This window comes from Teleopsis dalmanni, chromosome 2, assembly GCF_002237135.1.
Source record: "Teleopsis dalmanni isolate 2A chromosome 2, ASM223713v2, whole genome shotgun sequence".
Lineage (NCBI taxonomy): Eukaryota > Metazoa > Arthropoda > Insecta > Diptera > Diopsidae > Teleopsis > Teleopsis dalmanni.
Genome location: NC_051847.1, coordinates 69,311,518 through 69,338,595, shown reverse-complemented (window position 1 = coordinate 69,338,595; position 27,078 = coordinate 69,311,518). Strand labels below are relative to the sequence as shown.

The following is a 27,078-nucleotide window of genomic DNA, read 5'->3' as shown; positions in this document are numbered from 1 at the left end:
CATCCCGCTGCTATAGTCAATCCACCTTGTCTAAAATAAAAACCTACGTTCGTAAGACAAAAATCTATTCCCGTCTGGTTTTCAAAGAAATTTCCAAAGTTATTTATTTTCTTATTTATTATTATTATGTTGAAGCTGTTTTGAGCTAGTGCACTTAAGCACTTATACTCTTTCTTAACTCGAATTTTCTTCAAAACCCCTCTCTACACCTTGACTAAATTATTGTTTATCACTTCATCAGACTTAGCAATAATTGACCTTAGATCTGCATATCTCCCCGAGGTGGCTGTAACCATTCTGAGATTTGATAACGCGGTGTTGGTAAGTCTGTTAGATTTCGCAAATAATTTCAGGGCTCTATTCTTTATGTACTTTTTGATGGGATCAATCTTGATATCCCTGAGGATATCATTCGTCCTAATGTACCATGGAACTTGGAAAAGTCTTCTCAGAGCCTGGCTTTGTTCAATTTCTAGCTGGTGAATAGAAGTGTTTGAAGCTTTGCTAAACGCTACACAACTATATAGAAGTGACGGACGAATTATTTGGTTATATATCAGTTTCCTGTTTTATATTTATCTATTTTTACTTATCTATAGATATAATTTTATAGTTTTGTTAAGTTTATAGTTTTGTTGTTGTACTTCACTACTTTTCGAAACCTGTCCATTAAATACAAAAGTTCCTAATAAGTAAAATAGTCACTGCCGCCTTTTGCTAGGTTTACTTACAGGTCACTGAAACTAGGGAACCATGCTAAATGATTAAATCTTCATTTCAAATCTTCCTGTCGCAGTTGTGGGAAAGAAATTGACAGTGCCTCTTATCTACTATGTTTTTGCCCAGCTCATGTACGGCGGCGATTTAACACTTTAGGAGACCGCTTTCTTGAGGATCTTGATCAATTATAAGACCTGACATTGAACAGCATTTTACACTTCCCCAAAGGTTCCATGTGGTTTTAAACCAGGAGTTATTCCTATATATACGATTACACAATGGCCTAATAGGCCTATGTGGATCACCTAGGGATCGTCGGTATAGCCTAACCTAACAACCGTCATATTGACGTTAAAATCAAATTTATCAAATTTAATAATAAACTTTTGTATAAAGATATAGTGTCTATTTTTTTTGTCTATAATATTATCTATTCTATTCAATCTATTTTTTCTGTCTTTCCCTTAATGTTAAATTTAAAATTGGTTTTCTATGGCATTAATGTTATCCATTGAAATCAAATCTTGGCTCTATTTAAATTATAATAATAGAAATGAGGTCTGTGTTATTGTTAACTCATAGGCTGCAATCAAAACAATGAAATTAATACTCATAAATTGAAAAATAAATCTCACTATATTAGTTAAAGATACAATCTACATAACTATAATTCTATAATTAAATTATTTATTTATTTTTTCAACAAAATCTACTTGGTATTGTTTTGCATATAATTTTCTGCGATTATTTCTGGTTTATCTTAAACCGTTCAGTGCAATTCAATGAGTTGAGTCACTTGAATATAAGAAAATAATATAATAGATTAATAAATTATTAATATTATGGCACACTTACAACTGGTTTATAGATACTTTTAGTAATCTCAGCTTGTCATGTTATAAATTTTTATCTTAATTCACAGCTCTCTGCTGAGTCTTTGTTCATCAATTGCCATGACTCATGGACGGAGCCATAAGCCATAGACTTGCCTCATTTGTATTTTTATGCGATTGTGTTTTTAATTTATTAACGTTTTACCTTATTTGGACTAACTGAATTTACCGCTTTCGTGAGAACGGATAGATACACATATAAACTTTAGTTAAAGTTCAGATCTTTCCCATTTTTTCTTCACTTTTCATAGATACTCGTACTCGTAGATGTTTCTGTTAACACCAGGCGGCTGTGATTTATCATTTTTTGTCATCTAGTAAAGTTTGTTTTGTATTTTGATTTAATTACATATTAAAGTTTGAGATTTTCTTTTATAATAAATTATCTATAAAAAATGATTAAATGAAGTAGTGAATGCTTTCACCTTTTTTATACGAGATAATCCCATATTTTATATAAATTTGCCAATATTATTTGTTGTGTATAGTTTTGTGGTAAAGAGGGCTTTGCAAAAATGTTAATAGGTTTTCGTTTATAAAATATTTTTAATCGGTTAAATTAATCTATCTTTAATTTATTCGAATTTCTTTTATTTTAATGATTGTTTGAACCTAATCTAATGCTTTCTTCAAAATTAATTTTAATATATTTACATGCATATATAAATATGTATGTATGTATAGGAAAGTCGTAATACAAATAAATTAATTACAGTTAGTTACAGCTGAGTTTCTAGTCATTTCATACATCAAATAAGAATTATATTATTTCATCCTCAGCAAAATGTTGTATTACATCTATATCTAATCAATATTTGTAATTATTGCCAGACTAAGAAACATGATTTGTGTACATGAAACGAAAAAAGATGAGCGATTCAATTTTGATCAGAGTTCTGATCAGAATCAGTTATGGTTTAATCATCAGAACCAAACAAATGATGCCATAATTTATCAGAAACCTATATAATGTCGGAAAAAGATTACAGAACAGTACTCTCTGCGCTGAAAGTCATGTCATTTTTTATTCGATTAATAAATCGATTCCATGATATTCCTTAAAACCAAACTGATGTGAGCGGATTGAATTATTCTCACAAAGAAAGGACTGCAACTTTGACAGAAATAGTTCTTCAAATACATTATGGAGACAAGGAATTATTTTACTAAATTACTTGATTCATAATTCTACAATTTCTTCTAGAATTAAAGTGTTGCGATGTAATTAAATGATTTCCTCACTACGGAAGGACTGCAATTTCGTTATATGTATAATAGCTTTTATAATAGCTTAGGAATATAAAGTAGAGGACTGGTGGGTTAAAGTAGAAAGATAGAAATTAGAGTGTTTATGGACCATTATTATTTTTTTTAAATTTTAATTTTATTATTTTTCTATTTAGTAACTTTAGGAGTTAAAGTATAGAATTGGTAGGTCTACAGAAAGAAGTTAATGTAGAGTCTTTATGTAATATTATGTTTTTTTTTTAATAGCTTAGGTTAAAGCAGAAAGAAAGAAATTACAGTCTTTATGGGCCATTATTGTTTTTTTTTAATTTTTAATTTTATTGTTTTCCTTTTTAGCAGCTATAGAAGTTAAAGTAGAGGATGAAGGGTTAATGTCGAGTCTCTATGGACCATTATGGTTTTTTCTAATTTTTACTTTTATTGTTTTTATTTCAATAGCTTAGGGAGACAAAATAAAGGACTGGTGGGTTAAAGTAGAAATAAAGAATATACAGTAGATTTGGGAGTTAAAGTACAGGACTGGTGGGTCTGTCAAAAGTAGTTAATGTAAGGTCTTTATGGACTATTATGATCTTTTTCAGTTTTATATTTTTTTAAATTATTTTCATTTATTATTATTTATTTGATTCAGTAATAACGAAAGCTAATAAATAATCTACAAATAAACGCTTCATAATTATTTTTCTATACATTGTATTTAGTAAATATGCTCAAGGTTATTGAGATCTATTAAAAATTCCGCTTTTTTCTGCTTATATTCAACATTTATGTTAAAACCAATCATGTTAAAGCATCAAACCCATTAACAATGAATGCAACATAAACAAACACTGTTTGGTTTGTGTAGTTGTTTGTGCTGTTAAATCGCAAATGGCAACAACAAATCAACGCAATCAAAACAAATGAAATCAAGTTTAAAGCAATGAAACGTCACGAATAAAAAATGAAACCAGTATGCAATGCGCGGTGACTCATAACAGATTCTGTTTAAATTTTTATTAAACATTACAGCGTGAGCATACGGAATACCAAGAGAATGTGTGAGTAATGCAGAGTTGAGCAAGAGTTCATATGAGCAATACTTTAAATTGCTTTGGTGCTTGCAATGAATTGATTTGCATTGCCTAGTTTTAAGCGCAAATAAACAAATTTCTAAGTGTTCACTTAGTGGAATTAAGAGTATATTAAAAAGGAACAGAAGAGTAATTAGTGAAGAGCAAATTTTGCTGTAAATGATTGTTTATTTTATATTGAATTACCGGTTTTATGCAATATTCTCAATGAAGAACAAAGGCTAGCAACTGTTCGTTTACGCGTATGTACAAGTCATTATGCCAATATTTTATTGTCAACAGACCTCAAAAAAAAAGAGTTAAGAGAACAGTTAACTCAGTTAAATTGTTTTCGTATTAAAAGTGCGGCAAATGATAACAGAATGAAGTGCTGGTTAATACCCAAAAGCAAAAGACGTGCTCAGTTAAGCTAAGTCGTTAGATCGAAGAAGTCGTACGTTGGGTGTTTAAAGCGAAATAAAATCTTTAGCGCGTATGTACGTTTAGTATTAAAAATTCGAAAAAATGTTATTAAAACTTCGGAAATATGGGAATATGCCAAAAATATCACAGCAGTTGATATACTTTTTGAGTATTGTTTTTATGTTTGCTTATACAGTGAATAGTGTTAATTGTTATAATTTATCACCAAAACCCAATGTGGTCATCAAAGATCCGCAATTGGCCACATCTATGCCAAAAGTACAATCCTCATATTTTGGCTTTAGTATGAACCTTAGGCAATCTGGGTGAGTTTATTAATAAATTTCATAAGTCAACTTCTCAGATAAGTTCTCAGTATTCAGCTATTATATGATAAAAAAATCTCAATGATTCATGCTTAAAATTTAATATTAATAAGAAAATAAAATTATTGTCTTTACAGTCATATTTATATTAATATATATATATATACATTTGTTAACATAATTTATATTAATTCGAAAGTTATATGCTTCTGCGATATTCAATACTTTATTTTGTTTTTTTTTCATTCTGTTTTTTATATTTATAAGAAGATGAAGTCATACTAATATTATTCACCTTATCTACAATTATTTACGATAACTTAACGCAAAGAAACAAGACAGCACCAACAACAAACGTCAAAGGCACGTATTTGTTTTTGCTTCTATGTTTGAACTTTAAGGTGTATTTGATATGTCTTCAACAAATTAATTATATAATAAGAAATATCTATCTATTTTCAATAGTATTTAGATTCTTACACATATATGTATGTGTATGTGTATGATATACATTTATGTTAGTAATTATTATATTTAATAAGAACTGAAAAACTTTACATTGGTGACATATTCTCTTAAATTGGTTTTTATGATTTTTAAAAAAAAAACCTCTTTATAAAAAAAAATTTATAAAAATATTTATCTCATTGTTAAACATAAAATGTATATTTGTAATCTTATATTAATTGAAATGTTAAAAGATTGAACAACAAGAATTTTTCATCTAAAGCTACTACAGATATTTGATTGATTGATTATTATATTGTTTATTACTATCCATACTAAAAATCATCTGTAAATACTTTTTTATGTATGCTTACATTTTATCATTATTGAGATGTCCCGCAAGGACATTGGTCTTCTGGTAGGGTTGACTACAGGGCACTGTAAGCTAGGGAACCATGCTAGAAGACTAGGTCTTCCTTTCAACCAAATCTGTCGTAGCTGTGGGGAGGACGATGAGAGCGCATCTCATCTGTTGTGTTTTTGTCCAGCTCATGCACGTCGGCGATTTAGTACTCTAGGGGCCCCCTTCCTTGAGGACCTGGACCAGTTACAGGATCGGGCTTTAAATAGCATTTTATGCTTCGCAAAAGGTTCTAGGTGGTTTTAAACCCTGAGGTTTCTATTATTTATATACGGCATCACAATGGGCCAATAGGCCTAAGTGGATCCACTAGGGATCACCGGTATAACCTAACCTAACCTACATTTTATCACAATGGACCTAAGTGAATCACCCTCGGATCGCCGGTACAACCTAACCTAACATAACATCTATATTATATGCTTACACTTGCTTTGTTACTGCAATTCAAACATTCACACATTCACTTATTCATTCATAATTCACTTAAATTACAAAGAGTTCAGTTTATTTATTTACATTTTTTTTTTGAAGATTCACTTTTATTATATTCGCTTACGCTTGCTGAGATTTGTTACTGCAATTCATACATTCAAGCATTCACTTATTCATTCATAATTCACTCAATTCTCTTACAAACACTCCACAGTTTATATATTTAGAGTTCCTGTGGCGATTCACTAATAATATATTTGCTTACCCTAGCAAAAATTTGTTGCTACAATTTAAGCATTCAGTCATTCGTAATGTTGTTAGCACACACATACACATGCTTCTGTCAATCAATTCAGTCAATCAAAAAATATACGATTAGAAAATATAACTCCAAATGATTCTTTTTTAAGAAGTGTTCATTTCGTGAGTGTACTAAAAAAGTTTCATAAACTCACATCCATATGTTAAAAGATAGTTATGGATATACCTATCTTTGAAATAGATTAGATCCAGTCAAACAAAAAATGTTGTTTATTATATTTTATATGTGCATAAATAATATTAATATGGATTTTTCATTAGTAGCACTGCCAGTGTGTCATTATACGGACTCATCAGTCGATATATGCCTTAATAAGTATAGGATCATTGTGGGTGTATTGTGACACTCACAATCTATTAAGTAGCCTTTTTTCACTACTTACAGACACATCGTCTAGACTACATATTAATCTAAGCACTACTGTGAGAATTTACTATAGCTGTCTCTAAACTGTCATTTCTGGAATAAGTTGTTGTACATTTAACCGTAATGAGACATTTGCAATTGAGTAGTTCTCATTTTACTAAAATTAGATATTCTCAAAATTAGCCTCTCAAATACTTAAAAAGTAAAAAGTACTTAAAAAGTATTTGAATATCAAGAAAATTTTGGTTTTTTGCAAGTAACTAGAAAGGTATTGGGTTCAAAAGGATCGAATCTTATTGCGACTCATATCATTGTTTAAAAATATATCTCTCTTCTTTCATAATTGACAAGTATCTATTATAGACATCTTAACATGGTATAGATGGATTTTTAATATACAAGTGCATTTTTTTGACAAAATAATTTGTTGGTGATTATTGGGTTAACGTAAGATTGAAGAGAGTTAACATCTATGACTGAAATATATTATTTTATCACAAAACTCAGAATTAACAAATTAAAAATAGAATAAAACAGAATAGAATAGGCATACCATGAAAAAATAGCTTTACTTTATTACCCTTAATAGAGTCTCCTTAGCGTACTTATGCATATTATGGCTAAAGATAAACAAGTTTAACAATATTTCTTGGTTTAAGATCTCAAACCATATTCGATTCAATGAAGGTCACATAGGACATTTGCTAGAACTACGAAACTGGGTAACTTGAGTATCTTCTGCATTTTGTTTAATTAATTGAATAATTAACCGTTATTATTTTTGAAATAATAATATTATTACCTATAGTACATATATCATAATGTACAACTAATCAATTTTTTTTTTTATTACTGGTACTGGCATAATAAAAAAAATATTTTTTGGCTACTATATGAGTAACTATACATGATTATTAGGTATATAAAAAGTGGTTTAAATATAGTAGTACTAGTAAGAATATTCCTTGAATTTATATTTTTGATAGATACTTATAATGTCTGTAAGTATTTTAAAGCAATTAGTTAATGACTATATTCATGAGACATGCTCGCACTAATTTTATCTGAACACTTAAACGGTAAATCGTTGGTCACTAAATTACTCTTAAATTCACTTTTAAAATATTACGAATAAAACAATAAATTGTATTCATTATAAATATAATATCCACACCTAATATTTGGCCACATTGTTACCAATATGGCTAAATATAAATAGCTTATCTATATCGCCTTCGTATTGCTAGATATTAGTTGATAAGATTACAACCGGCAGAACTACACTTCAAATTATTATGAATAAATATTTTTATTCATTGCAGTCCAAAACAACATATAATGCAATAGTTTTTTTTTAATATATATTGCAAATATTGGCAAATATTATTCATAAATGTTTACAGTATAAATATTCCATAATATTGGTACTTTTCAATTTATTCACATAAGTCCATATTGAGATACGTAGGTAAATAGTGTTGTAACATTATTAATTACTTAATCACTTAAATATTTATTAAAAAATAAAGGTGGAAAAACAGAAAACCATGAAAACCATTTTCTGTGGCTTAACCCAGTATCAGGTATTGATATAATATATAGTAAGTCTTTGAAACACTTCTAAATTTTAGGCTTGATGTTTCAGTAGTGTTAATAAAGTCTATAGTCCAACCATGACAACATTAATTTACTTAGGCTTTTTTATATATAATATATATTTTAATTTATTTGGAAAAAATTGAATTTAAGATCACTGAAATAGGAATAAGTTATAAGTCTCTGCCGATTTGCTTCAGATCAAATATAGAATTAATCTAGAATCTTTGCTTAAATGTGTAGAGGGTCATCGAAAAATTTATAAATTTCATATTTTATATAAAAATTATTTTCTCGATAATTAATTTTGTTTTATATATTTTATTCCCCCTTGTCTTTTCAAATAGATTTCAATTTTTACACAAGAGATATAGCAAATAAAAATATTATTTCATAATAAACTTAAAATTAATATATATATATATATTTTTATATACACAATTACATACATATTTTTCAATAAAAATAACATAAATATCATATTTTATATTGACAGTATAATTGTTGGAGCACCACGTGCCCAATCAACGCTTGAGTCTCAGCGAAATATAAACGAAACTGGTGCCATCTATCGGTGTTCACTAACAACTACAACTTGTAGCCCCTATGTATTTGAGAGCGATGGTAATCGTAAGGTACCATTTAATGGTTATACAGATGATTCTGAAAAACGTGATTTTCAATGGTTGGGCGCGTCAATGGATGGCGGTGCCAAAGATACCGATAAGTTGTTAGTATGTGCTCCAAGATTTGTAGCACCAACCTCAGACGATTATCTTATGCATGGTGTATGCTATTGGATAAATGATACAATTAGTCAAAATCCAACAAATGTTCAAAAGATTTCACCTTTACGTTTACGCACTGATCAGATTAGAACAACGGACGAGGGAAAACGCTATTATTTTTATTATTTAGCCGAACAGGGCTTAAGTGCACATATTACCGAAAATAATGAAGAAATACTAATTGGTGCACCAGGAATACATAATTGGAAAGGTTCTGTTATACGTTATCGTAAACATGATGCAACTGAGGATCCATCATTAAGTCGACGTGATACAACAGGTAAACGTGTACCACGTCAAGCGGATATTACATATTTAAGCGATATACCCAATCCAGAAAAGTGGGAACAAGACAATGATTCCTACTTTGGTTACTCAGTGAGTTCAGGTCATTTTGATAGTTCTAATCCAACGAAAGTGACTTATGTAGCAAGTGCACCACAAGCAAAAAGTCAAACTGGCGAGGTAAGTACAATGTTAAACTATAGAATCTTGTTTTTTTTCTAATGTTTTTTAAATAATTTTTAAACCAGGCTTATATATTTGACTTCACCGGTAATACAATAACAAAAAATTTCGTCTTTTTTGGTGAACAATTTGGTGAATATTATGGTTATGCCGTTTTGGCGGAGGATTTAAATGGTGATGGACTCACTGATGTTATTGTTTCTGCACCACAGCACCGCAAATCTGGTTCTTTCGATGATGGCGCTATTTATGTCTATATAAATAAAGCAAATGTAAGTAGTTACCATAAATAAGTAAAATCTTATTTAAAAGTAAAATCTTTATAATAACTTGGAACACACTCTCTTTATAATATATAGTTCAGTTTTGAGAAAAAAATATTGACTTCACCAGTCAGTGGCCAAGCACGCTTTGGCACTACTCTTACGAAATTGGGAGACATTAATGGCGATGGTTTCAATGATATAGCTGTAGGTGCACCATTTGCTGGTAATGGACAAGTTTTCATTTATTTGGGCAGCGAGAAAGGTTTGCGTGAACATCCCAGTCAACACTTGAAGTCACCGACAAGTGTTAGTAGTAAATATGGCGCCCACATGTTCGGTCATGGACTTTCAAAAGGTTCCGATATAGACAATAATGGCTTCAATGATTTTGCAATTGGTGCTCCAAATGCTGAATCCATTTTTGTTTATCGTGCATATCCTGTGGTAAAAGTCATTACCACTATTAACTCAGATACCCGTGAAATTAAACCAGATCAGAAAAGCTTTAAACTTAAATGCTGCTATAAAATATCGACTAAATCAACGAAAGTTAAAAATCAAGATTTAACTTTAAAGGTAGTGGTAGATCCACAAGTAAAACGTGTAAAAATCGCACAAACACAAGCAAATGAAATGAGTTTTAATGTGAGTGCTGGCCTACAAACGAAGTGCAGCTTACTGGACGCCGATATTGTTAGTTACAATGTAGCAGATATCTTCAAGCCAATCGAATTGGAGATTCATTATGATATTATAAAAGGAGTGCCAATGTCAGAAGGTTTGTGTTTATAAAATAATGTGATACTTTAATTAATAATAGATAATTATATATGACTTAAAACATAAATTTTAAGTATAGATTTACACTAAACAAACTAAAACATAAAAAAAAAATTAAATATTGGATTATAAATAAAAATATGTGCTTTTGAACCTCTAACTGTATACCCTAAACACTACAGCTATTTTTAATATATATACATATAAACATTTCAGTTTTTTGTGAAGATTGCGTTGCTGTAGATCCACTTGACCCCAAAGTATTCGTAGAAAAATTGATCTTCAGCACGGGTTGCAAATCGGATATTTGCATAGCAGATCTTAAAGTGAGAAGTCGCATTGGTGCAGAGTAAGTTACTTTAAAATAATATATATTTATTGTTGATATCTAATTCTTTTTCTCTCATTTATATAGTCACTCATATATATTAGGCAGCAGTCGCACTTTATCTATTACTTATGATATAAACAACATGGGTGAGACTGCATATCTACCACAAATCAATTTGACTTCCTCGAATCGTATGCCATTCGCCAGAATACCCTCAAATTGTAGGGTCAATAATGAAGCTGTTGTTATGGTTTGTGATCTAAATCGCGGACAACCCATGGCAAATGGTAATTCGGACTCGATAACAGTTATCTACGATGTTAGTGGTATATCGGGCAAAACAATGATTTTAACTGCTGAAGTGTTTAGTACTGGTGTAGAGCAAACACCAACAGACAATATTGTCAGAGATGTCATAACATTGAAGGAGTACACCGAAATTGAAGCAGTGGGGTAAGCATTTAATTTTTCTAATGTTGATTTTTATTATTATATTTTTCGTTTTCGATATTTATTAGTCCCTCTTTATAAGACTCATTACAATAGCTTTAAGTTGGTAAGGCGTATTACCCTCACGGGCTCTCATGAGACCATAAGACCAATTTTTTTTGTAGGTAGGTTTAGTTTTTTTCTGAAGTAAATGTGTGACTGATGCATTTACATTTCATTTAAGAATGACTTAGAAGTTTGGTCTAAATTCATAAGGGGAGCACAGTAGGCTTTAAAGACACAGTGCTATATATTATCTTTAAATGATTATAAAAATTGTGTGATCGTTTTTAAAAAAAAGATTACCATGCTTTGTTTGTGTTGAATATTATTCTAAAACTATATAATATATATATATTATAAATTCATGAGACTAAGAAAAGTAGATACAATATTAGAATTCATTTAGGCAATTTGATTCAAAGAAAAACTTCAGGTCTCATGAGGTTTAAGAAATATAGCAGTGCAAAATATCTTGACAAAATTATAATTATAATAATATATAAAAAATCTATAATAATAACAAGCTACTGTATTGAGATTATTTATAATATCAGTATATATTATAAATTACAAAGATGTAAAGTATCTTTAAGTAAAAACAAATATTACATATTCTTTTTATTTTTATACTTATTTTTATTTAAACTTTAAAAATAATTTTTACATTAATAAAAAATTTATTCTAGAATACCTAAAACACCATATATTAATTTGGAGAAGGTCTTCAATACTACTGAAATTGTAAACAGTTATGAAGTAAGTTAAGAACAATTTTATAATTTTCAAAAATAATGAGCATAATACATTTTATATTAGATCAAAAGTAATGGTCCAAGTAGAGTTGGTGCTTTGGAAATAGTTTTCAATATACCCATAGCATATAAAGTACAAGGCTCAAGTGCTACTATACCTATAATTAATTCCAATAATATTACTATGCAAGCAGTCTATGATTCTCAACTGGTTGGCATTGATTATTATGATAATAATACGCAGTTACTTATGAACACTTATGAAATCACCAGTAAAACTACAAAAGAGATTACGAAAGTATTTGTAGATAGTATGAATGGCATACATTATGATTCTAGCAAAGTTGGTCATATAGACATGGACTTCGGGCATAGCTCACAAGGCAATGATTTAGAAAGTAAGTATTTAAAAACAATTTTTATAGTTTATTTTTAATATTTTTAATTTAATTATAATAGTAATAACATTTGCTTTTAATTATCATTATCCATTATCACTGATCTTTGGGAATATATCTTGGATTTTTTTATTCATTAATAATTTTTTGAACAGTAGGTAGTATAGATTTAAACTTATATTAGTTCACATCAGCACGCAAAAATGGAGATATACACAGAGAAAACAAAATATCTCTGCAATATGAATACAAGTAGTACTGAAACCTAACAACAAGAATTATACTTTTACTAACTTAGTTCTGATTCGTTGCTGACCAAGTCTAGCAGCTTCCTCCACTCTGCGCGATCGATAGTTTGCTATCGCCAGTTGGCACTCTGGAGTATCTTTCGATTATTGATCACCTGGTGTTTCCACCAAATATTTGAACCTCCTCTTCCATATTTTTCACCACCCGGTACCAAATCAAACACCTTTCTTGTCGGAATATTTTCTTTCATTTGCATCTCAGGATAAAGCCAGCGAGGTCGAAAATTTTTATGCAGTTAACTATGTCAATATTTTAGTATAGCTCATACAGGTTTTCGTTGCATAAAATTTTTTCTATAAAATATTAAATCCTTCTCAATTATCAATTAATCTAATCCTCAATTAATCTATAGAAAAAGCCCGTATTTAAATTTTATTTTATTTTTCAGTCACTTAGTTCTGTCCAAAAAATTAAAAATGAGTATATCTAACCAATTGAAAAAAAAAGAAGAGGGCAGATAGTGTTGTAAAAAGTAATTTATTTAAAATTTTTTGTGGAAACCAACAAAAAAAAGGAAAAATTTGGATGAATAGGGGGTATTACTCTTAGATCCCTCTTTTCATTATGAAATGTCTCTTCATACACATTTTGTTATCTGTTGGCTTTGATCATGAGACTATATCTCAATTTGCTTTGTAGGTAGGTTTAGTTTTATTATGACGTGATTGAATGACTGATGCATAAACGAATAAATTTTCTGGATTTGATGATCAAGATGGCGTCAATCATATAATAAATCAATTATCAAATACAGAATTTCACGATGACTTAAAATATCAGTCCTAGATTATGAGAATAGGTCTTAAAGTTGTAGTATTATATTTTCTTCAGCAGGATAATAATAATCTAGTGATAGTTTTCATTCTAGTATTTTATTCATATTTAATATCATTCCGATAGAAATGTGTAATTGATATTTTTATCCATATTTCTATCGTCATTGATACGTCATTTTCATTCGAGTATTTTATTTATATTTAATATCATTCAGAGAAAAATATCTATAACATATTTCTATCGACATTGAAACTTGTTCATCTTGCTATGAGTTTATTCTATTTCAATCGTCAGTTAACTCTGTCTAATTATAGAATATGGGCAAATAAAACAGAGTGGAGAATGTCAGTGGTCAAAAAAATCTCTAAGTAAAGAATAAAAATTTTTACTACAGATTTAAAAGATTTAAAAACCTCTCAGTATATTTGTATCTTTTCTTACCACTAGAACTTCAGTACTGTAAATATATGTAATACATTGAACAAAATATAATTACACTAAGTTGATATGTGATAAATATTCGCATATTATTGAAAGAAAATTTTATGTCTTATAAGTCCATCTAAATATAGTAATAGGAATGCTATTATTTTGAAGTACTAAGTATTATTACAAATAAAATTTAATATAATTTCAATATTTTTATCACTTATAGATACTGTAATGGTTGCATCAATGACACGTAAACGACGTGAGCTCGCTACAAAAACTGCAACGAAGGATCAATATGCACGTTTACAACATGTGAGGGCATATGATTTACTAGGTGATGATTTGAAGGATAGATGTCCCGTCAATCGTACAATTGTTTTCAATTGTCAGGATCCAACCACCACAAGTTGTATACGTGCTGTGATGCATGTGTACAATTATAAACCCGATAAGCCTATTACAATCACAATGAAGTATAATGTCGATCTCAAAGAAGTTAATCAAATTTTAATTGAACCTTGGGATTATTTTGTTATACACATTGGACTGGATATCGCAAGAGTGGGAGACAGCGATGGAAAATCAATATCAGTTGTTAAAAAAATTGAATACAACGTTATATCGAAATATCAACTTTATAGCACACCTATTTGGGTGATAATCTTGGCAGTAATCGGTGGATTACTGTTATTAGCTCTCATGACATATCTTATGTATAGAGTGAGTAGAATAGACTAATCGATATTTAAAGCAGAGAATATGTGAAATTACTTTTGTTTTATTTTGTCAATTTTTAGTATGGTTTCTTCAAACGATCCACGAGAGATGAAATGGATAAATTGGTTAATCAAAACCAAGCTGGTGCTGATGTTGAACCAGAAGCAGAAAATCTTAACACTGAAAGAAACTAATGTGGCCGGACCCATTGGCAAGACGTTTCTGTTTTGCTGCTGTGTGTGTCTTTATTCTGTAAATAATTTCTGACGCGCTGTTAACTGCATCCAAGGGACTTGCAGTATTAAAGTTTAATTTTAAAACAAAACCATCACAAACTTTTAAAGTTGATGTATTTTAAGCGAGTATTTATAATTTTTTATTTTATTTTATTTTAATTTTTAGAAGTATTTTGAAGTGTTTTTAGTCTTATTTAAGCAATTTAAGCAATGATACCAAATGTAACTACTTTGCAGTTAAGTTGTTCTCTATTTCTATTATTTATTTTTGAATAGTCTTCGATTTCCATTAAATGTGTTAATTAAAAAATTAGTTTTAAGCAAAGCTGCCATGAATATATTATATATAGAAATCAGTATATATATGAGTATATAAATATAATACATATATATAAATATTCAATGATTTTTGTAAGAAAAGACTTGTTTGTTCACTATTTGGCTTAGCGTAAGTTTACAATTAAATTTTAAGAACTTAAAAACTTTGTAAAATTTTATACATAAAAATAGAAAACGAGTATTAAAATATATTTAATAAATTTAAATATTTTTTATAATTAAGTAAATTTTGTTTATTTATTGATAACATTTTCGTTAGGTAAGGTCAAAGCGATCTACTTACATTTATTAGCATATTGTGTTCCATATGAAACTTGAAGAGTTTGTAAATATCTACAACCTTTCATAAAGCTCTTTTCGGAGAGGTCTTGAGCTGACACTTTTAAAGATAACTTTTTAGAATGTTTTGTTTTCATATAATATGAATTTAAAAAGTTAAGCAATTAGTTCAGATTCAAAAATATTTTGCAGCTCATTAGTAAGAAGAATATATTTGTATTACTAAGTGAAAGATGTAAACTAGATTTATAAACATATAAAAGATTTTAACACTTTAAACGATAACACTGAACATTATGTACATAACTAAACACATAGTTTTAGAATCTATATTTTTTTTATAGATTCTATTTAATTATTTATTCAAATCTGCCGAAACACGACTTTATAATACGAGTCTACTTTTATAATTGCAAGCTTCGAGCACTCACTCTACAAAGAATAGGTGTTCTTTCATCTGTGTAGAAATAGTTTGCTTCGCGTTGCCACATTATGCTACTCCTGTTATTCATGATACTTATATATAGCATATTATGTAACAATATATTAAAATTTTGCTAAAGAATTTTAAAAAGTAAGATATTCTCAAAATATAATACAAATAATATAATTTACTAATGATAATGAATATAATTTAAAATTTAGGGTTACACTGGGTTGGCTATATTAGTTCGATCCATTTAATTAACAAAAAATGGAAGTGAAAAAAAAACTTTATTTGTTTTTCCATTTAAATATCATTTGACTAAACTTTTAAGAGACATGACTTTTTGAAGACCCTTTTTGAAGACACCCTCTTAGATCGATTGTCGTAAAGTGCATGATTTTGAGCATTGTCAATCATATTTTCTAATGTTTTGGTTGCTAAAATATAATGGCTATTTTTTGGTGGATGTTGGTCTTGCATTATTGGTATAAACCTCTCACTTCAATAAGCCCCTCAGAAAAAAATCTGGCTGTATCCACTCGGGTGATTGCAGTGGCCCGATAACGCACTTGATTGACAGTTTTATTGCAATTTTTCTAGTTTAAATTTAATTTTATTAAAAAAATAAAAAAAATTACTAGAATTTGATTGTTTTGGCAACCACAGAGAGTAATTGGACACGATTAACACAAATCATTCATTTATCGAGTGATCGGAATGTAGTGATGTATCTCAGTCTTTCACGATTAGTGCAAGGATTGTGATATAGTGCAGAATTTTATAACCATCTTTACTTTTAATTTTTCTTAATAAAATGTTTGGTTTTCTACAACTTTCGAGCACCTTCTAAAACTTATTCGTCGTAGACATTTATATTAGCGGCCGTGGTGATAATCGACGATCATTCCAATCTCAGTTTCTTTTTTTTTTATTCGTATATACTTTGTGAATTTGAATTTAATTATTTGTGAATAAATATATATAACGTTTTTAGAATCAGAGAATACGGTGTTCATCAATTTATTTTAATCTGTCTTATATATATTCAATCTATTTTATATGGTGACATAGGTTTAGATAACTTATCAGGTTACTTGCCAGTAGCTTTAGCTGTATTTTATCAAGAAGGAGTGTCATTTTATAGTCAAAGGACGGAACAGCTTTTTAGCGTGCAGAATTATGGAGGCTCACAGGTCAAATTAATATAAATGATGATACAAAAAAGCGAATATATGGGTCGATAGAACATATATTACGTATATATATGATGGTACACATACACCGCGCTAACCAGAAACCCTTAAGGAACACGATGCAGAAGTAGACCTAGAATGACCTAGAGGAAAACAGTACACCACGAAACTGGTAAATCGTGAATTAAAAAACTTTTGTTGAATCCTTAATCTCCTAATGTAGTATGAAATAATAATATATGTACATGGTTATGTGTATTTCAAGAACAATTTATTTTTAAATATAAAAATAACTGGTATCTTAGCCGATATACATTGATAAGAAGGAATAAGTATACTTGATTTAAAACAGGGCAGTCCAAAGCACGGCTCGCTGGACACATGCGGCTCGCGGCAATGTTTGTGTGGCCCCCGACATATTTTTCATCTACTGCAATTACGAGAACTTTTGGTGTAGTCGTAAAACCACATTATTTTATTTTTATGGTATACCAAGTAAATAAATTTAAATTGATGAATTAATAAAATTTATGTATGTCTTTGTTTCTGTGGCCCCCTAATCTGTACAGTGATTGGTATTGGCTCGTCGTCACATCTGGTCTGGACAGCCCTGATCTAAAATCAATGCACTATAGATGGCGCCGCTTTAAAAAACTTATCTTATCATTTCAATGCACCAACCAAAATAAAATGTTTGTAAAAATTTAGCAACTAATTTGCCAGTTTGCAAAATTTATTTAAAATATAATAAGTTCTTCAATAATGATTTAAAAAATTTCATAGAAATCTTCTCCAAATGACAATAAATGCCATAGTCTGCAAGTTAGGTTTTCACTCGCAAAAAAAAGGTTTATAAAGTTGATTTGAACGACCATAAATTGAAGTTGTAAGAAAAAAAAAAATTTATAGCCTATAGATTTTTATTGGGTAGAATTTCTTTAGACACACTGTATCTCGAAATATATTGAAAATAGACTCTTCACTAACACGATTTTTTTTAATTTTGGACCGAAAATTCTCTTTTCTTTAATAAGAAACATCTTGTATATTATATAGGCTTATTTGATATAATAAATTAATATGAATAAAAACCGATTCATATAATTTTTTTTTATTTTTTGTGAAAAGAAAACTTCATCAATTTTATTATTAAAATTAGTCACGCATTAAACCTTTTCTTTACGCAATTCTTTACTACTAGTATGTAGCGAGTATATTATTTGGTGATAAGAAGTGAATATATATACATTATTATGCAGAAAATGATTTAATATTTAAAAATAAGATTTTTTTAAGCATCGCCCTAAGAGTAAAATAACAAAAAGAAATTTTATTTTTGACTACGACTTCAAGATATCTTACACTGGATATAAAAATTTTATTAGTTTTTCAATATTGTTTGACTATAAAAAATATACAGATATCTGATAAAACTAATTAATTTTAATGTCTAAATATATCAAATAAAATATTTATATCTTTTTTTTTTCTCCATATCTACGTATATTTTTATTTTATTAATTATCTACTCCAATGAAGTGAACATTTTACCATATTATGCAGTTCAAATTTTATATAAAGTTCAAACATTGAAAATAATTAGTAAGAAAATTTAAATATAAAATTTTTACTAATAAATTAAGTATTTATTTTCTTCTATTTTTTCTTTATATAAAGAATATTCTTTACATGTTTTAAAATAAGAACAAAATTTAAAGCAATCTAAAGCCGATAGTCTCAAATGAATATCAGTTCAAATATTTTCTATATTGACAATAAAGATATATAATATTTTGCGATTTATTTAGATATATTATTTTGAATATAATTCGCATTACGATACTCTTAATGTAAATATATGCATTCAATTAGTATGTAGGGTGCTAACAATTTAAAGAGCAATTAACTATTTCAAGTTCAGTGTGTTTTAAAAGATCGACTTAAACAATTGCGTTATGTTTCACAAAACTAATTTATTTTCTTCATTTTACATCATTCATTTGGTCAGTATTTGGACATGTGCCTTTAACTTATCTCCAATTCCAAGCTTAAAAATTGAGGATCCGCGACTTACAACAATAATCGAGCAAACGAGAAGTTCATATTTTGGATATACAATAGTTTTGAGGGAACAAAGGTAAATATTCTTATTCTGTTCAACGACTTTTTCAACATCAGTAGTCATTTTCATTCTAACACATTTTTTTTGCTTAAAATCTTTGAAGAAACTCGGTTATTAAATATATAAATCTTTATTAGTCTTTTTTCTTTATTTACTATATAAATTTCTATATAAAATACTTCAAAACCATTCTCTCATATAACACTTGAATTCAAATACCTCATGGAACGAAATCCCTCCCCATCGAATATATTTTTAAAGTGTACTTTCATCAAATTTTTAAAATGATCTTGTGTATTTTAGTATATTAATTGGAGCGCCACGTGCTCAGTCTACTATAATTACACAATCCTTAATCGATGAAACTGGTGCTATATATAAATGTGCTAATAGCGGCAAAGATCCTAATTGTAGACCATTTATATTTGATAGTAAAGGAAATGAAATTACACCCAATGGTTTAAGTAAATATAATAAAACTCATCAATGGTTGGGTGCTTCAATGGCTGGTGGACCAAAGGAAACCGATCAATTAATTGTTTGTGCTCCAGGATACGCGGGCAAAGTCGATATAATGGGACTTGAGCCGTACATGCATGGCATTTGTTATTGGACTCCAGACACATTGTCGAATAAACCAAAGAACGTTAAAGAATTTGCATTTCTAAGGGACAACAGTAATAATATTAAATATTTAAAATATTTAATCATACCAAAAATAGCTTATTTTTTTTATTTATAAATATATAGAAAATTTGCAAGTAAAACAGGTTAATGCAACTGGTGTATATTTCTATCAATTGGGACAACAAGGGTTCAGTATTAATATAACACCAAACAATAAAGAGTTTTTATTTGGCGCACCAGGCACTAATGAGTGGAGAGGTAAGTAAAATCTCAATTCAATGTAATTCTCTCAATAATGTTTAATGTGTAATAATATTAAAGGATCTGTAATACGTTACAATAAAATTAATGGGATAGTTACAATTTCTGAAATAAATAGCGACGCAAATGCTAATGGCGGTTATGCTGTGGCTTCCGGCTACTTCGATAAAGACGACCACTTAAATAAAAAACTTTTATATGTTATTACCTTACCACATGGAGATGTATATTCCAGAGATGCACATTCACAACTGGGTGCGGTAAGTGCATTATTGTTATTGGAAGTCATGTCTTATAATAACTGCTTGGCAGGCTTTTTTATTCGATTACATTGAGCCAAATAGTATTAACAAAACTGCAGAATTTTCGGGCATGCAATATGGAGAATTTTTCGGTTATACTGTTCTTGCTGTGGATATAACAGGTGATGGATTAGATGACATTTTGATATCAGCTCCTTTGCATTCACTTAACGATTTAACAGATGTTGGTGGAGTTTATGTTTTCTTAAATAAAGGCAGGGTAAGTAGCTACTATTTACTATCTTATTACTGCTACTTTTAAATAATTACATTCTCAAAAATTTTCTGAATACAATTTATAAATTTTAAATATTAAACACTCTATGCATTAGTTTCGAAAACCTATGAAACCAATAAATTATTTAACAGTGGGGATACCTAAATTTGGTTAAAGATGTTAAACATGAGGCCAGAAATGATAAACGTGCTTTCAAAAAGAATTTCGCTTCTAAAGCTGATGTAGTGATTTGAAAACTGCTTTTGATTAGTTAGGCGAGCTCCTAACAACAGAAGAAGGAAAAAAAATTTCGTGCTAGCACGAACATTTTCAAGAATCCTTGAACCAACTATTAGATAATATCTCAGACGATGTCGCATTGGTTATCTTTCCACCAAGTCGGCACCCTAACATCGGAGAAATTATACAAGCTATAACGCAACTGAAAAATGAAAAGTCTAACGGATCGGATAATATACCAGCGGAGTTCTTTAAAGCAGGTGTGAATGCTGTGACTAATAATTTGTTGAATTTGTTTAAAGAGATCTGGCGCATTGAAAATATACATTAAGAGTGCAAGCAAAGCTTCATAATTAGGTTTCCAATAAATGGCGACAAGGACTACAATAATTGGATAGGAATATCTCTAATGCCTGTTAAATCGTGTCCTCCTGCCACTAGATCAAAAATTGTGGAAAGAACAAGCTATATTCGCCTTGATCACATCAATGAGATTAATAATAGAACAATGCAACTAACTTAATAGCTCGCTCCTTTTTGTATTTATAGATTTTGAAAAAGTTTTCGATTCACTCGACAGGAAATCTATGTGCGCAGCGTTGCGATACATAGGAACGCCTAAGAAAATAGTAAATTTAATTCGCGCTTCATATCATGAGACCAGTGCTCGGATCCTACACAACGGCAACGTAAGTAACAGTTTCTTCACGCGCACTGGTATAAAGCAAGGGTGCCAACTTTTGCTATTAATATTTGTAATTATTCTTAATGCTGTTCTCAAAAAAGTAACGTATAAAAAACGGGAGGATGGTTTGGAAAGTTAACCAACACCTTGAAGTTCTGGACTACGCTGACGACATAGTGCTCTTCTCTTCGAAAAGAGAACATCTACAAGCAAAAATTAATGATCTAGTAAATATCGTACATAAAGTTGGACTACGTGTTAATGTTGCTAAAACCAAATAATGCATCGTCAAGAGTACATCAACATCTCCTTCTACAATTAAGGACAGATCCATTGGATACGTCGATGAGTTCTGTTATTTAAGTAACTAAGTTAATACATGTGGAGATGCAGTAAGAGATGTGAATAGCAGTATACTAAAAGTCAGAATAGCGTGCAGTAATCTTCGTAGTATATGGAATTCAAATGAAATATCTCCTCAAATAAAAACTCGTGTCTATAAAGCCGGTGTAAAATTCGGTTTTATAGACCTGGATCTGAAACTTTGTTGATCAACAATGAAATACAAAGAAAATGTCTAAGCTTTATTAACAGGTGCTTGCGTAATAATTTGATAATTTGAAGGCCACGTAGGATATCAAATATGGAACTACTTAAACGAATAAATCAAGAAGATATCAACAAACAAGTTAAGCGTTGGAAATATAGTTAGCTTGGCCATTTTTTTCGAAAGCCGTATGATGAAATATGCTACGCAACACTTTAATGGAACCCCAAAGGCAACAGACGCAGAGAAAACCACGTAACACATGAAGAAGAACGGTAACAAATGAAACCGGCATAAGTTTTAATGAATTACGTTTTATTGTTAGAGATAGAAATATTTGGAGATTATATGTAACAAATCTAAGCTCCTGTTGGAGTACGGCTAATAATAATATGGAAACAAAAGTTATTACTCGAACATCAGTAGTTAAAAAACATTTTAATTTATCTGAGTAGTGGTAATGTTAATGGTAAACATGGGAATTATTTACTACGAACACATATATTGAACTTTGATATTTTTCAACCCAAATGACATGATAACACATATATAAATATGGTTTTTTTTCTTAGATTCTTAATTCTATAGAATAAATATACTTTGTGAATTTATACTTGCGAATTTTGTGAACTTTTACTAATTATAACTTTCTGTAGTTTGAGAGCAAAATCTCGCAGAGGTTCCGATTTTTAAAGCAACTTCAGATAATTGCATATTATAACCACAATATTTGCATTGAATCGTGCGTTGAATATACTTAATATAATTTGCTATATATTAATTATAACAACATCTTGACTGAATTCATAAATATTTTTAGATGCTTATTCAAGTTCATATAAAATATAAAAATATTATAAGTACAGTGCTCGCTTCAAAACACCGACTTACGGGAATACTTTGTGATGTGAACACTTTTTTCTTTACATTTATTACTTTACAATGTGTACAAATTATGAGTAAATTATGAGTAATATTAAAATTAATATATTGGAGAGAGTTGTCATAATGGTTTCCTTAATATAAAAAAATAATTTCGAGAGTATAGAAGACAAAAACAAAATTTATAAAAAATTTGACTTACCCAATTTTTCCTATACTTGCTGCTGCTGCTTCGATCGTCGTGTTAATTTTCTGTTATTTTTTACGGTGTAAGCTACTAAAATATTATTTATTTCGAAAATTCTGTTGTATAAAAAACATTTAAATATAATTGAATTAATACCCATTTATATGTAATTCATTAAAGATATATAAATAAATACTTTGGTTAATAAGTATAGCACTTTTAATATAGATTTTGTATATACACACACGTATATTATTTTTATTGTAATTAAAAAATCATTTATTATAATAATTTTATAGTTGTGGATAATGTATTTTATGTACGGTATTATTTATGTATATATAACTTACATTTTTTTATTTAAATCAATACTATTTTATTATTTTACTAGTGATCCTTGTAGATTTTGTAATTAACTGAAACTTTCGCATTATATTATATTATTTTTATTATCTTTATATTATCTTTATATTATAGTTTATTCAAAACACTTTTTTAAAAAAAATTGTAATTTGTAATTTGAACTCGAGAAAAATTGATTGATTAACGCTTCAATGCAACCAAACACCAGCCATCAACGCGAATAACTAAATTATTAATAAAATTATAACAGTTATTTTCTTTAACTGCAAACCAGCAAATAATCTTTAACATAAAAATAGTTATTGTAATTGTTTTCTTTTTATTTTTTGTTATTATTCCATGTTAAACATAGTACAGTTCATTCATTATTTTTTTGATATAATATATAAATAACAAAACCCAAATGTATACCTAAAAACAAAAGCACACAATCAATGCATACTTATATGCAATGTTATTGAATATTATGTTTAACAGTATGCTGAGAAAACAATTAACAGAATATATTTAAATATTGCAGTGGACAAGCTTATTCTTTAACAGAGCCAAATTATAGGTATTAACATTTTTATGTTGTTGGTATATGTTTAATGTTATTTCCCTGTTGATTGAATGAAAAGTGTACATTCTTTAACAAAAATGTAAAGCAACATTTACAAAATATCATATTAGCATGGTGGGCTTTTCTGAAAGTCTTTTTACAAATAATATGTGACAAAAAAAAACTCCCATTATACAAGATTGAAATTAATCTTGTATTAACAACTAATTAACTAATCCAAACTGATATGATTACATTAAATTAATATTAATAAAATATTTATTTTTATTATAATTTATAATACCATGAACAAAAAATAATATAAAATGGTTTATAGGTTTTAAAATCTTTATTTATACTTCTAAGTCCACAACGTTAAAGTACTTTTCTTTTTTGTTACTATGCTTATACTTATACCAACGTAAGTGGGTATAATCCAGGAAATTCCAGTTTTCTAATCCTGGAAGTTATTATTATTGAAGTCGATTTTCAATGTTTTATTTATAATATATATAAAATATCAATAACTGAATATTCATTTTGTATTCGATTGAAATTTATTATTTCCAAGACAATGATAAGGTTCTAATTTCCGTCGACTTTTCACACACGATTAGCTAGTGGGTGATGAGTACATAAACGTTTGTAGTCGACAACGTTATTTCAACAATTTAGGAGATGTACACTACCTTTTTGGAAGCTTAAAACAGGTCTTGATTAAATTCTTATTTGGCAAAAATAACGACAGATGAGATTAAAAATATTATTATTGGACACAAGACTTCGATATATACATACGGTCTAGAAATAATCAACATTTCAGAAATTTAAGAGTTGCGCAACACCTTTCTTGAAACAGGGCTTGAATAAATTTTTAGTTGGCAAAAAAAACGACACATGAGATTAAAAATATAATAATTGGTAACACGACTTCGATATACATATACGGTTTAGAAATAATGGACTAATCAACCAAATACCCTGGAAAAGATGATCAACCCCGAAAAGATTGCACCAAAATTATATGAAAATCAAGGTAATGGAACTTTTCTTCGATTATCATACTATGGTCCATCATGAATTTCGTTTACCGAAGACTTAATAAATATTTAGAAAATTATAAATGGGTTTAACTTAAATTTTAATCATCTTAACAAAGTTAATATATTTAAATAAATTCTTGTAACGAGAGTTTCAAAAAACAAATATATATAAATATAGACAATATAGCAACTTCTCCAGAATGACTATATAATCGTATAATTGAAATTTAAATAATAATAAGTGTAAATTGCAGTAATAATTTTTTTTTTAATATATAATATTTAACATTAAAAAAAATAAACAAAAATATTTCTTTTTGTTTCTAGTTTAAGTTCTCTCGTACATTTTTCACATCCCCATTTTCAACGGAGGGAAGGTTTGGCACAACAATGTCCAGTATTGGAGATATAAATTTAGATGGCTATAATGGTAATAATATTATTTACATATATAACTTTAAGTATTATATAAAAATTTATAATTACATGTAAATTTAAGATGTTGCAATAAGTGCACCATTTGCAAATAAATATGGAGCGGTTGCAATATATTTAGGTGGACCAACAGGATTAAGAAATAAACCTAGTCAGATAATAAAATTAAATCAAGAAATGTATATAAATGGAATGTTTGGACATGGCTTATCGAATGGAGCTGATATAGATGATAATGGTTACAATGATCTTGCAATAGGTGCTCCAAATGCCGAAGCAGTTTTTGTATATAAATCATTTCCGGTTGTTAAAATTATGGCTGAAATACGTAATGAAAGAGTAAGGATAAATGTTGAAGATAAAAATCTTATAATTCAAATATGTTACGCCTTCAAAACGAAATCAAAAACTCTTAACAAAGTGTTATTGGAAATTGATTTGGTAGTTGATCAAAAATTTAAACGTGTTAATATTTTGGATGGAGAGAACTACAAGTGGTCAGCGAATAAAACTGTTTATTTAACTAAACGTTGTACCAGCATTAACGCCTCTCTTTGGTTTTCATCTAAAGATGTTTTTGAGGCTATACCAATTGTCTTGACATATCGTTTAGTTAACGATGGTATAAAACATGATGGTTTAGGTCAGTGTAAATTAATACTATTTTTTTAGCTACTTCAATAATATTTTATTTAAATACACACGTAAAAGTTTTAAGTTTTCATATAATCTTCTCGTTTCTTGTTTATAGAATTCTGTGATGATTGCGTAGTTCTTGATCCCTTAGAAGTAACTATGAGAAGGCAATTTGTTCGATATATACACGGATGTATTAATACTATTTGTAATGTTGATCTAAACGTCATTTCAGAAAATATACCGTAAGTTTGAAGAATTTTCAAATATGAAATATATACATATTTATAAAATATATAACTCAGACGTTATGTTATGGAAAGTACTAGTTCATCTAACTTTATGGAAAGTTAGATGAACTAGTAGCTATTAATTGTTGTTTCAAAAACAGAATATTAATATAAAGAGAATATTATGCGATTTTATTTAGGTGACTTTTTGTGCTAACTCGGATTTTTTTGACCAATCAATAATTAATTAAGCATCAATAAGATGCTTTTGTTTAATTAATGCATGCTTATAATAATAATGATGGTTTAATTTTGTTCCATTTCTTGTATGGAGAAAAGAGTCCGTCCTCAAAATGAAAAACTCTGCTCATCATTAGACATGCATAAAAAATATATTGAGACATTTTTACATCCATTTCCATCAACCAATAAATGACTATTCAAAATCCTTATAAAAATTATGATATTCTCTTTTTAATACACTGAGTCTATTTGAACCTGACTGGATAAGTTAGTAAATCTTTACT

The 27,078-nt window shown here is 28.7% G+C and overlaps 2 protein-coding genes across 3 annotated transcripts in view; both read left to right on the top strand.

Moving 5' to 3' along the window:
- LOC119679209 (integrin alpha-PS3) overlaps positions 1 to 15,314 on the top strand; it is a 33,678-nt gene extending 18,364 nt beyond the window's left edge. Inside the window, exons 1-10 of one of the 2 annotated variants that reach the window (XM_038091422.1) lie at positions 4,357 to 4,662; positions 8,746 to 9,502; positions 9,571 to 9,777; positions 9,865 to 10,549; positions 10,768 to 10,900; positions 10,967 to 11,335; positions 12,061 to 12,130; positions 12,191 to 12,524; positions 14,266 to 14,762; positions 14,840 to 15,314. In XM_038091422.1, the coding sequence (XP_037947350.1) occupies positions 4,439 to 4,662; positions 8,746 to 9,502; positions 9,571 to 9,777; positions 9,865 to 10,549; positions 10,768 to 10,900; positions 10,967 to 11,335; positions 12,061 to 12,130; positions 12,191 to 12,524; positions 14,266 to 14,762; positions 14,840 to 14,953 (3,390 nt within the window). In that variant the 5' untranslated portion in view covers positions 4,357 to 4,438 and the 3' untranslated portion in view covers positions 14,954 to 15,314. Of the gene's footprint in view, positions 1 to 4,356; positions 4,663 to 8,745; positions 9,503 to 9,570; positions 9,778 to 9,864; positions 10,550 to 10,767; positions 10,901 to 10,966; positions 11,336 to 12,060; positions 12,131 to 12,190; positions 12,525 to 14,265; positions 14,763 to 14,839 lie in introns of those variants that run through there. The other variant, XM_038091423.1, reaches the window with a different exon arrangement.
- A 3,874-nt stretch (positions 15,315 to 19,188) lies between these two features.
- On the top strand, positions 19,189 to 26,675 carry LOC119674786 (integrin alpha-PS3-like). Its single transcript, XM_038085941.1, has 9 exons — positions 19,189 to 19,370; positions 19,659 to 20,032; positions 20,106 to 20,240; positions 20,304 to 20,503; positions 20,556 to 20,765; positions 25,578 to 25,680; positions 25,750 to 26,328; positions 26,437 to 26,566; positions 26,627 to 26,675. The coding sequence occupies exons 1-9, from the start codon at positions 19,189 to 19,191 to the stop codon at positions 26,673 to 26,675; spliced, it is 1,962 nt and encodes a 653-aa protein (XP_037941869.1).
- The last annotated feature ends 403 nt before the right edge of the window (positions 26,676 to 27,078 follow it).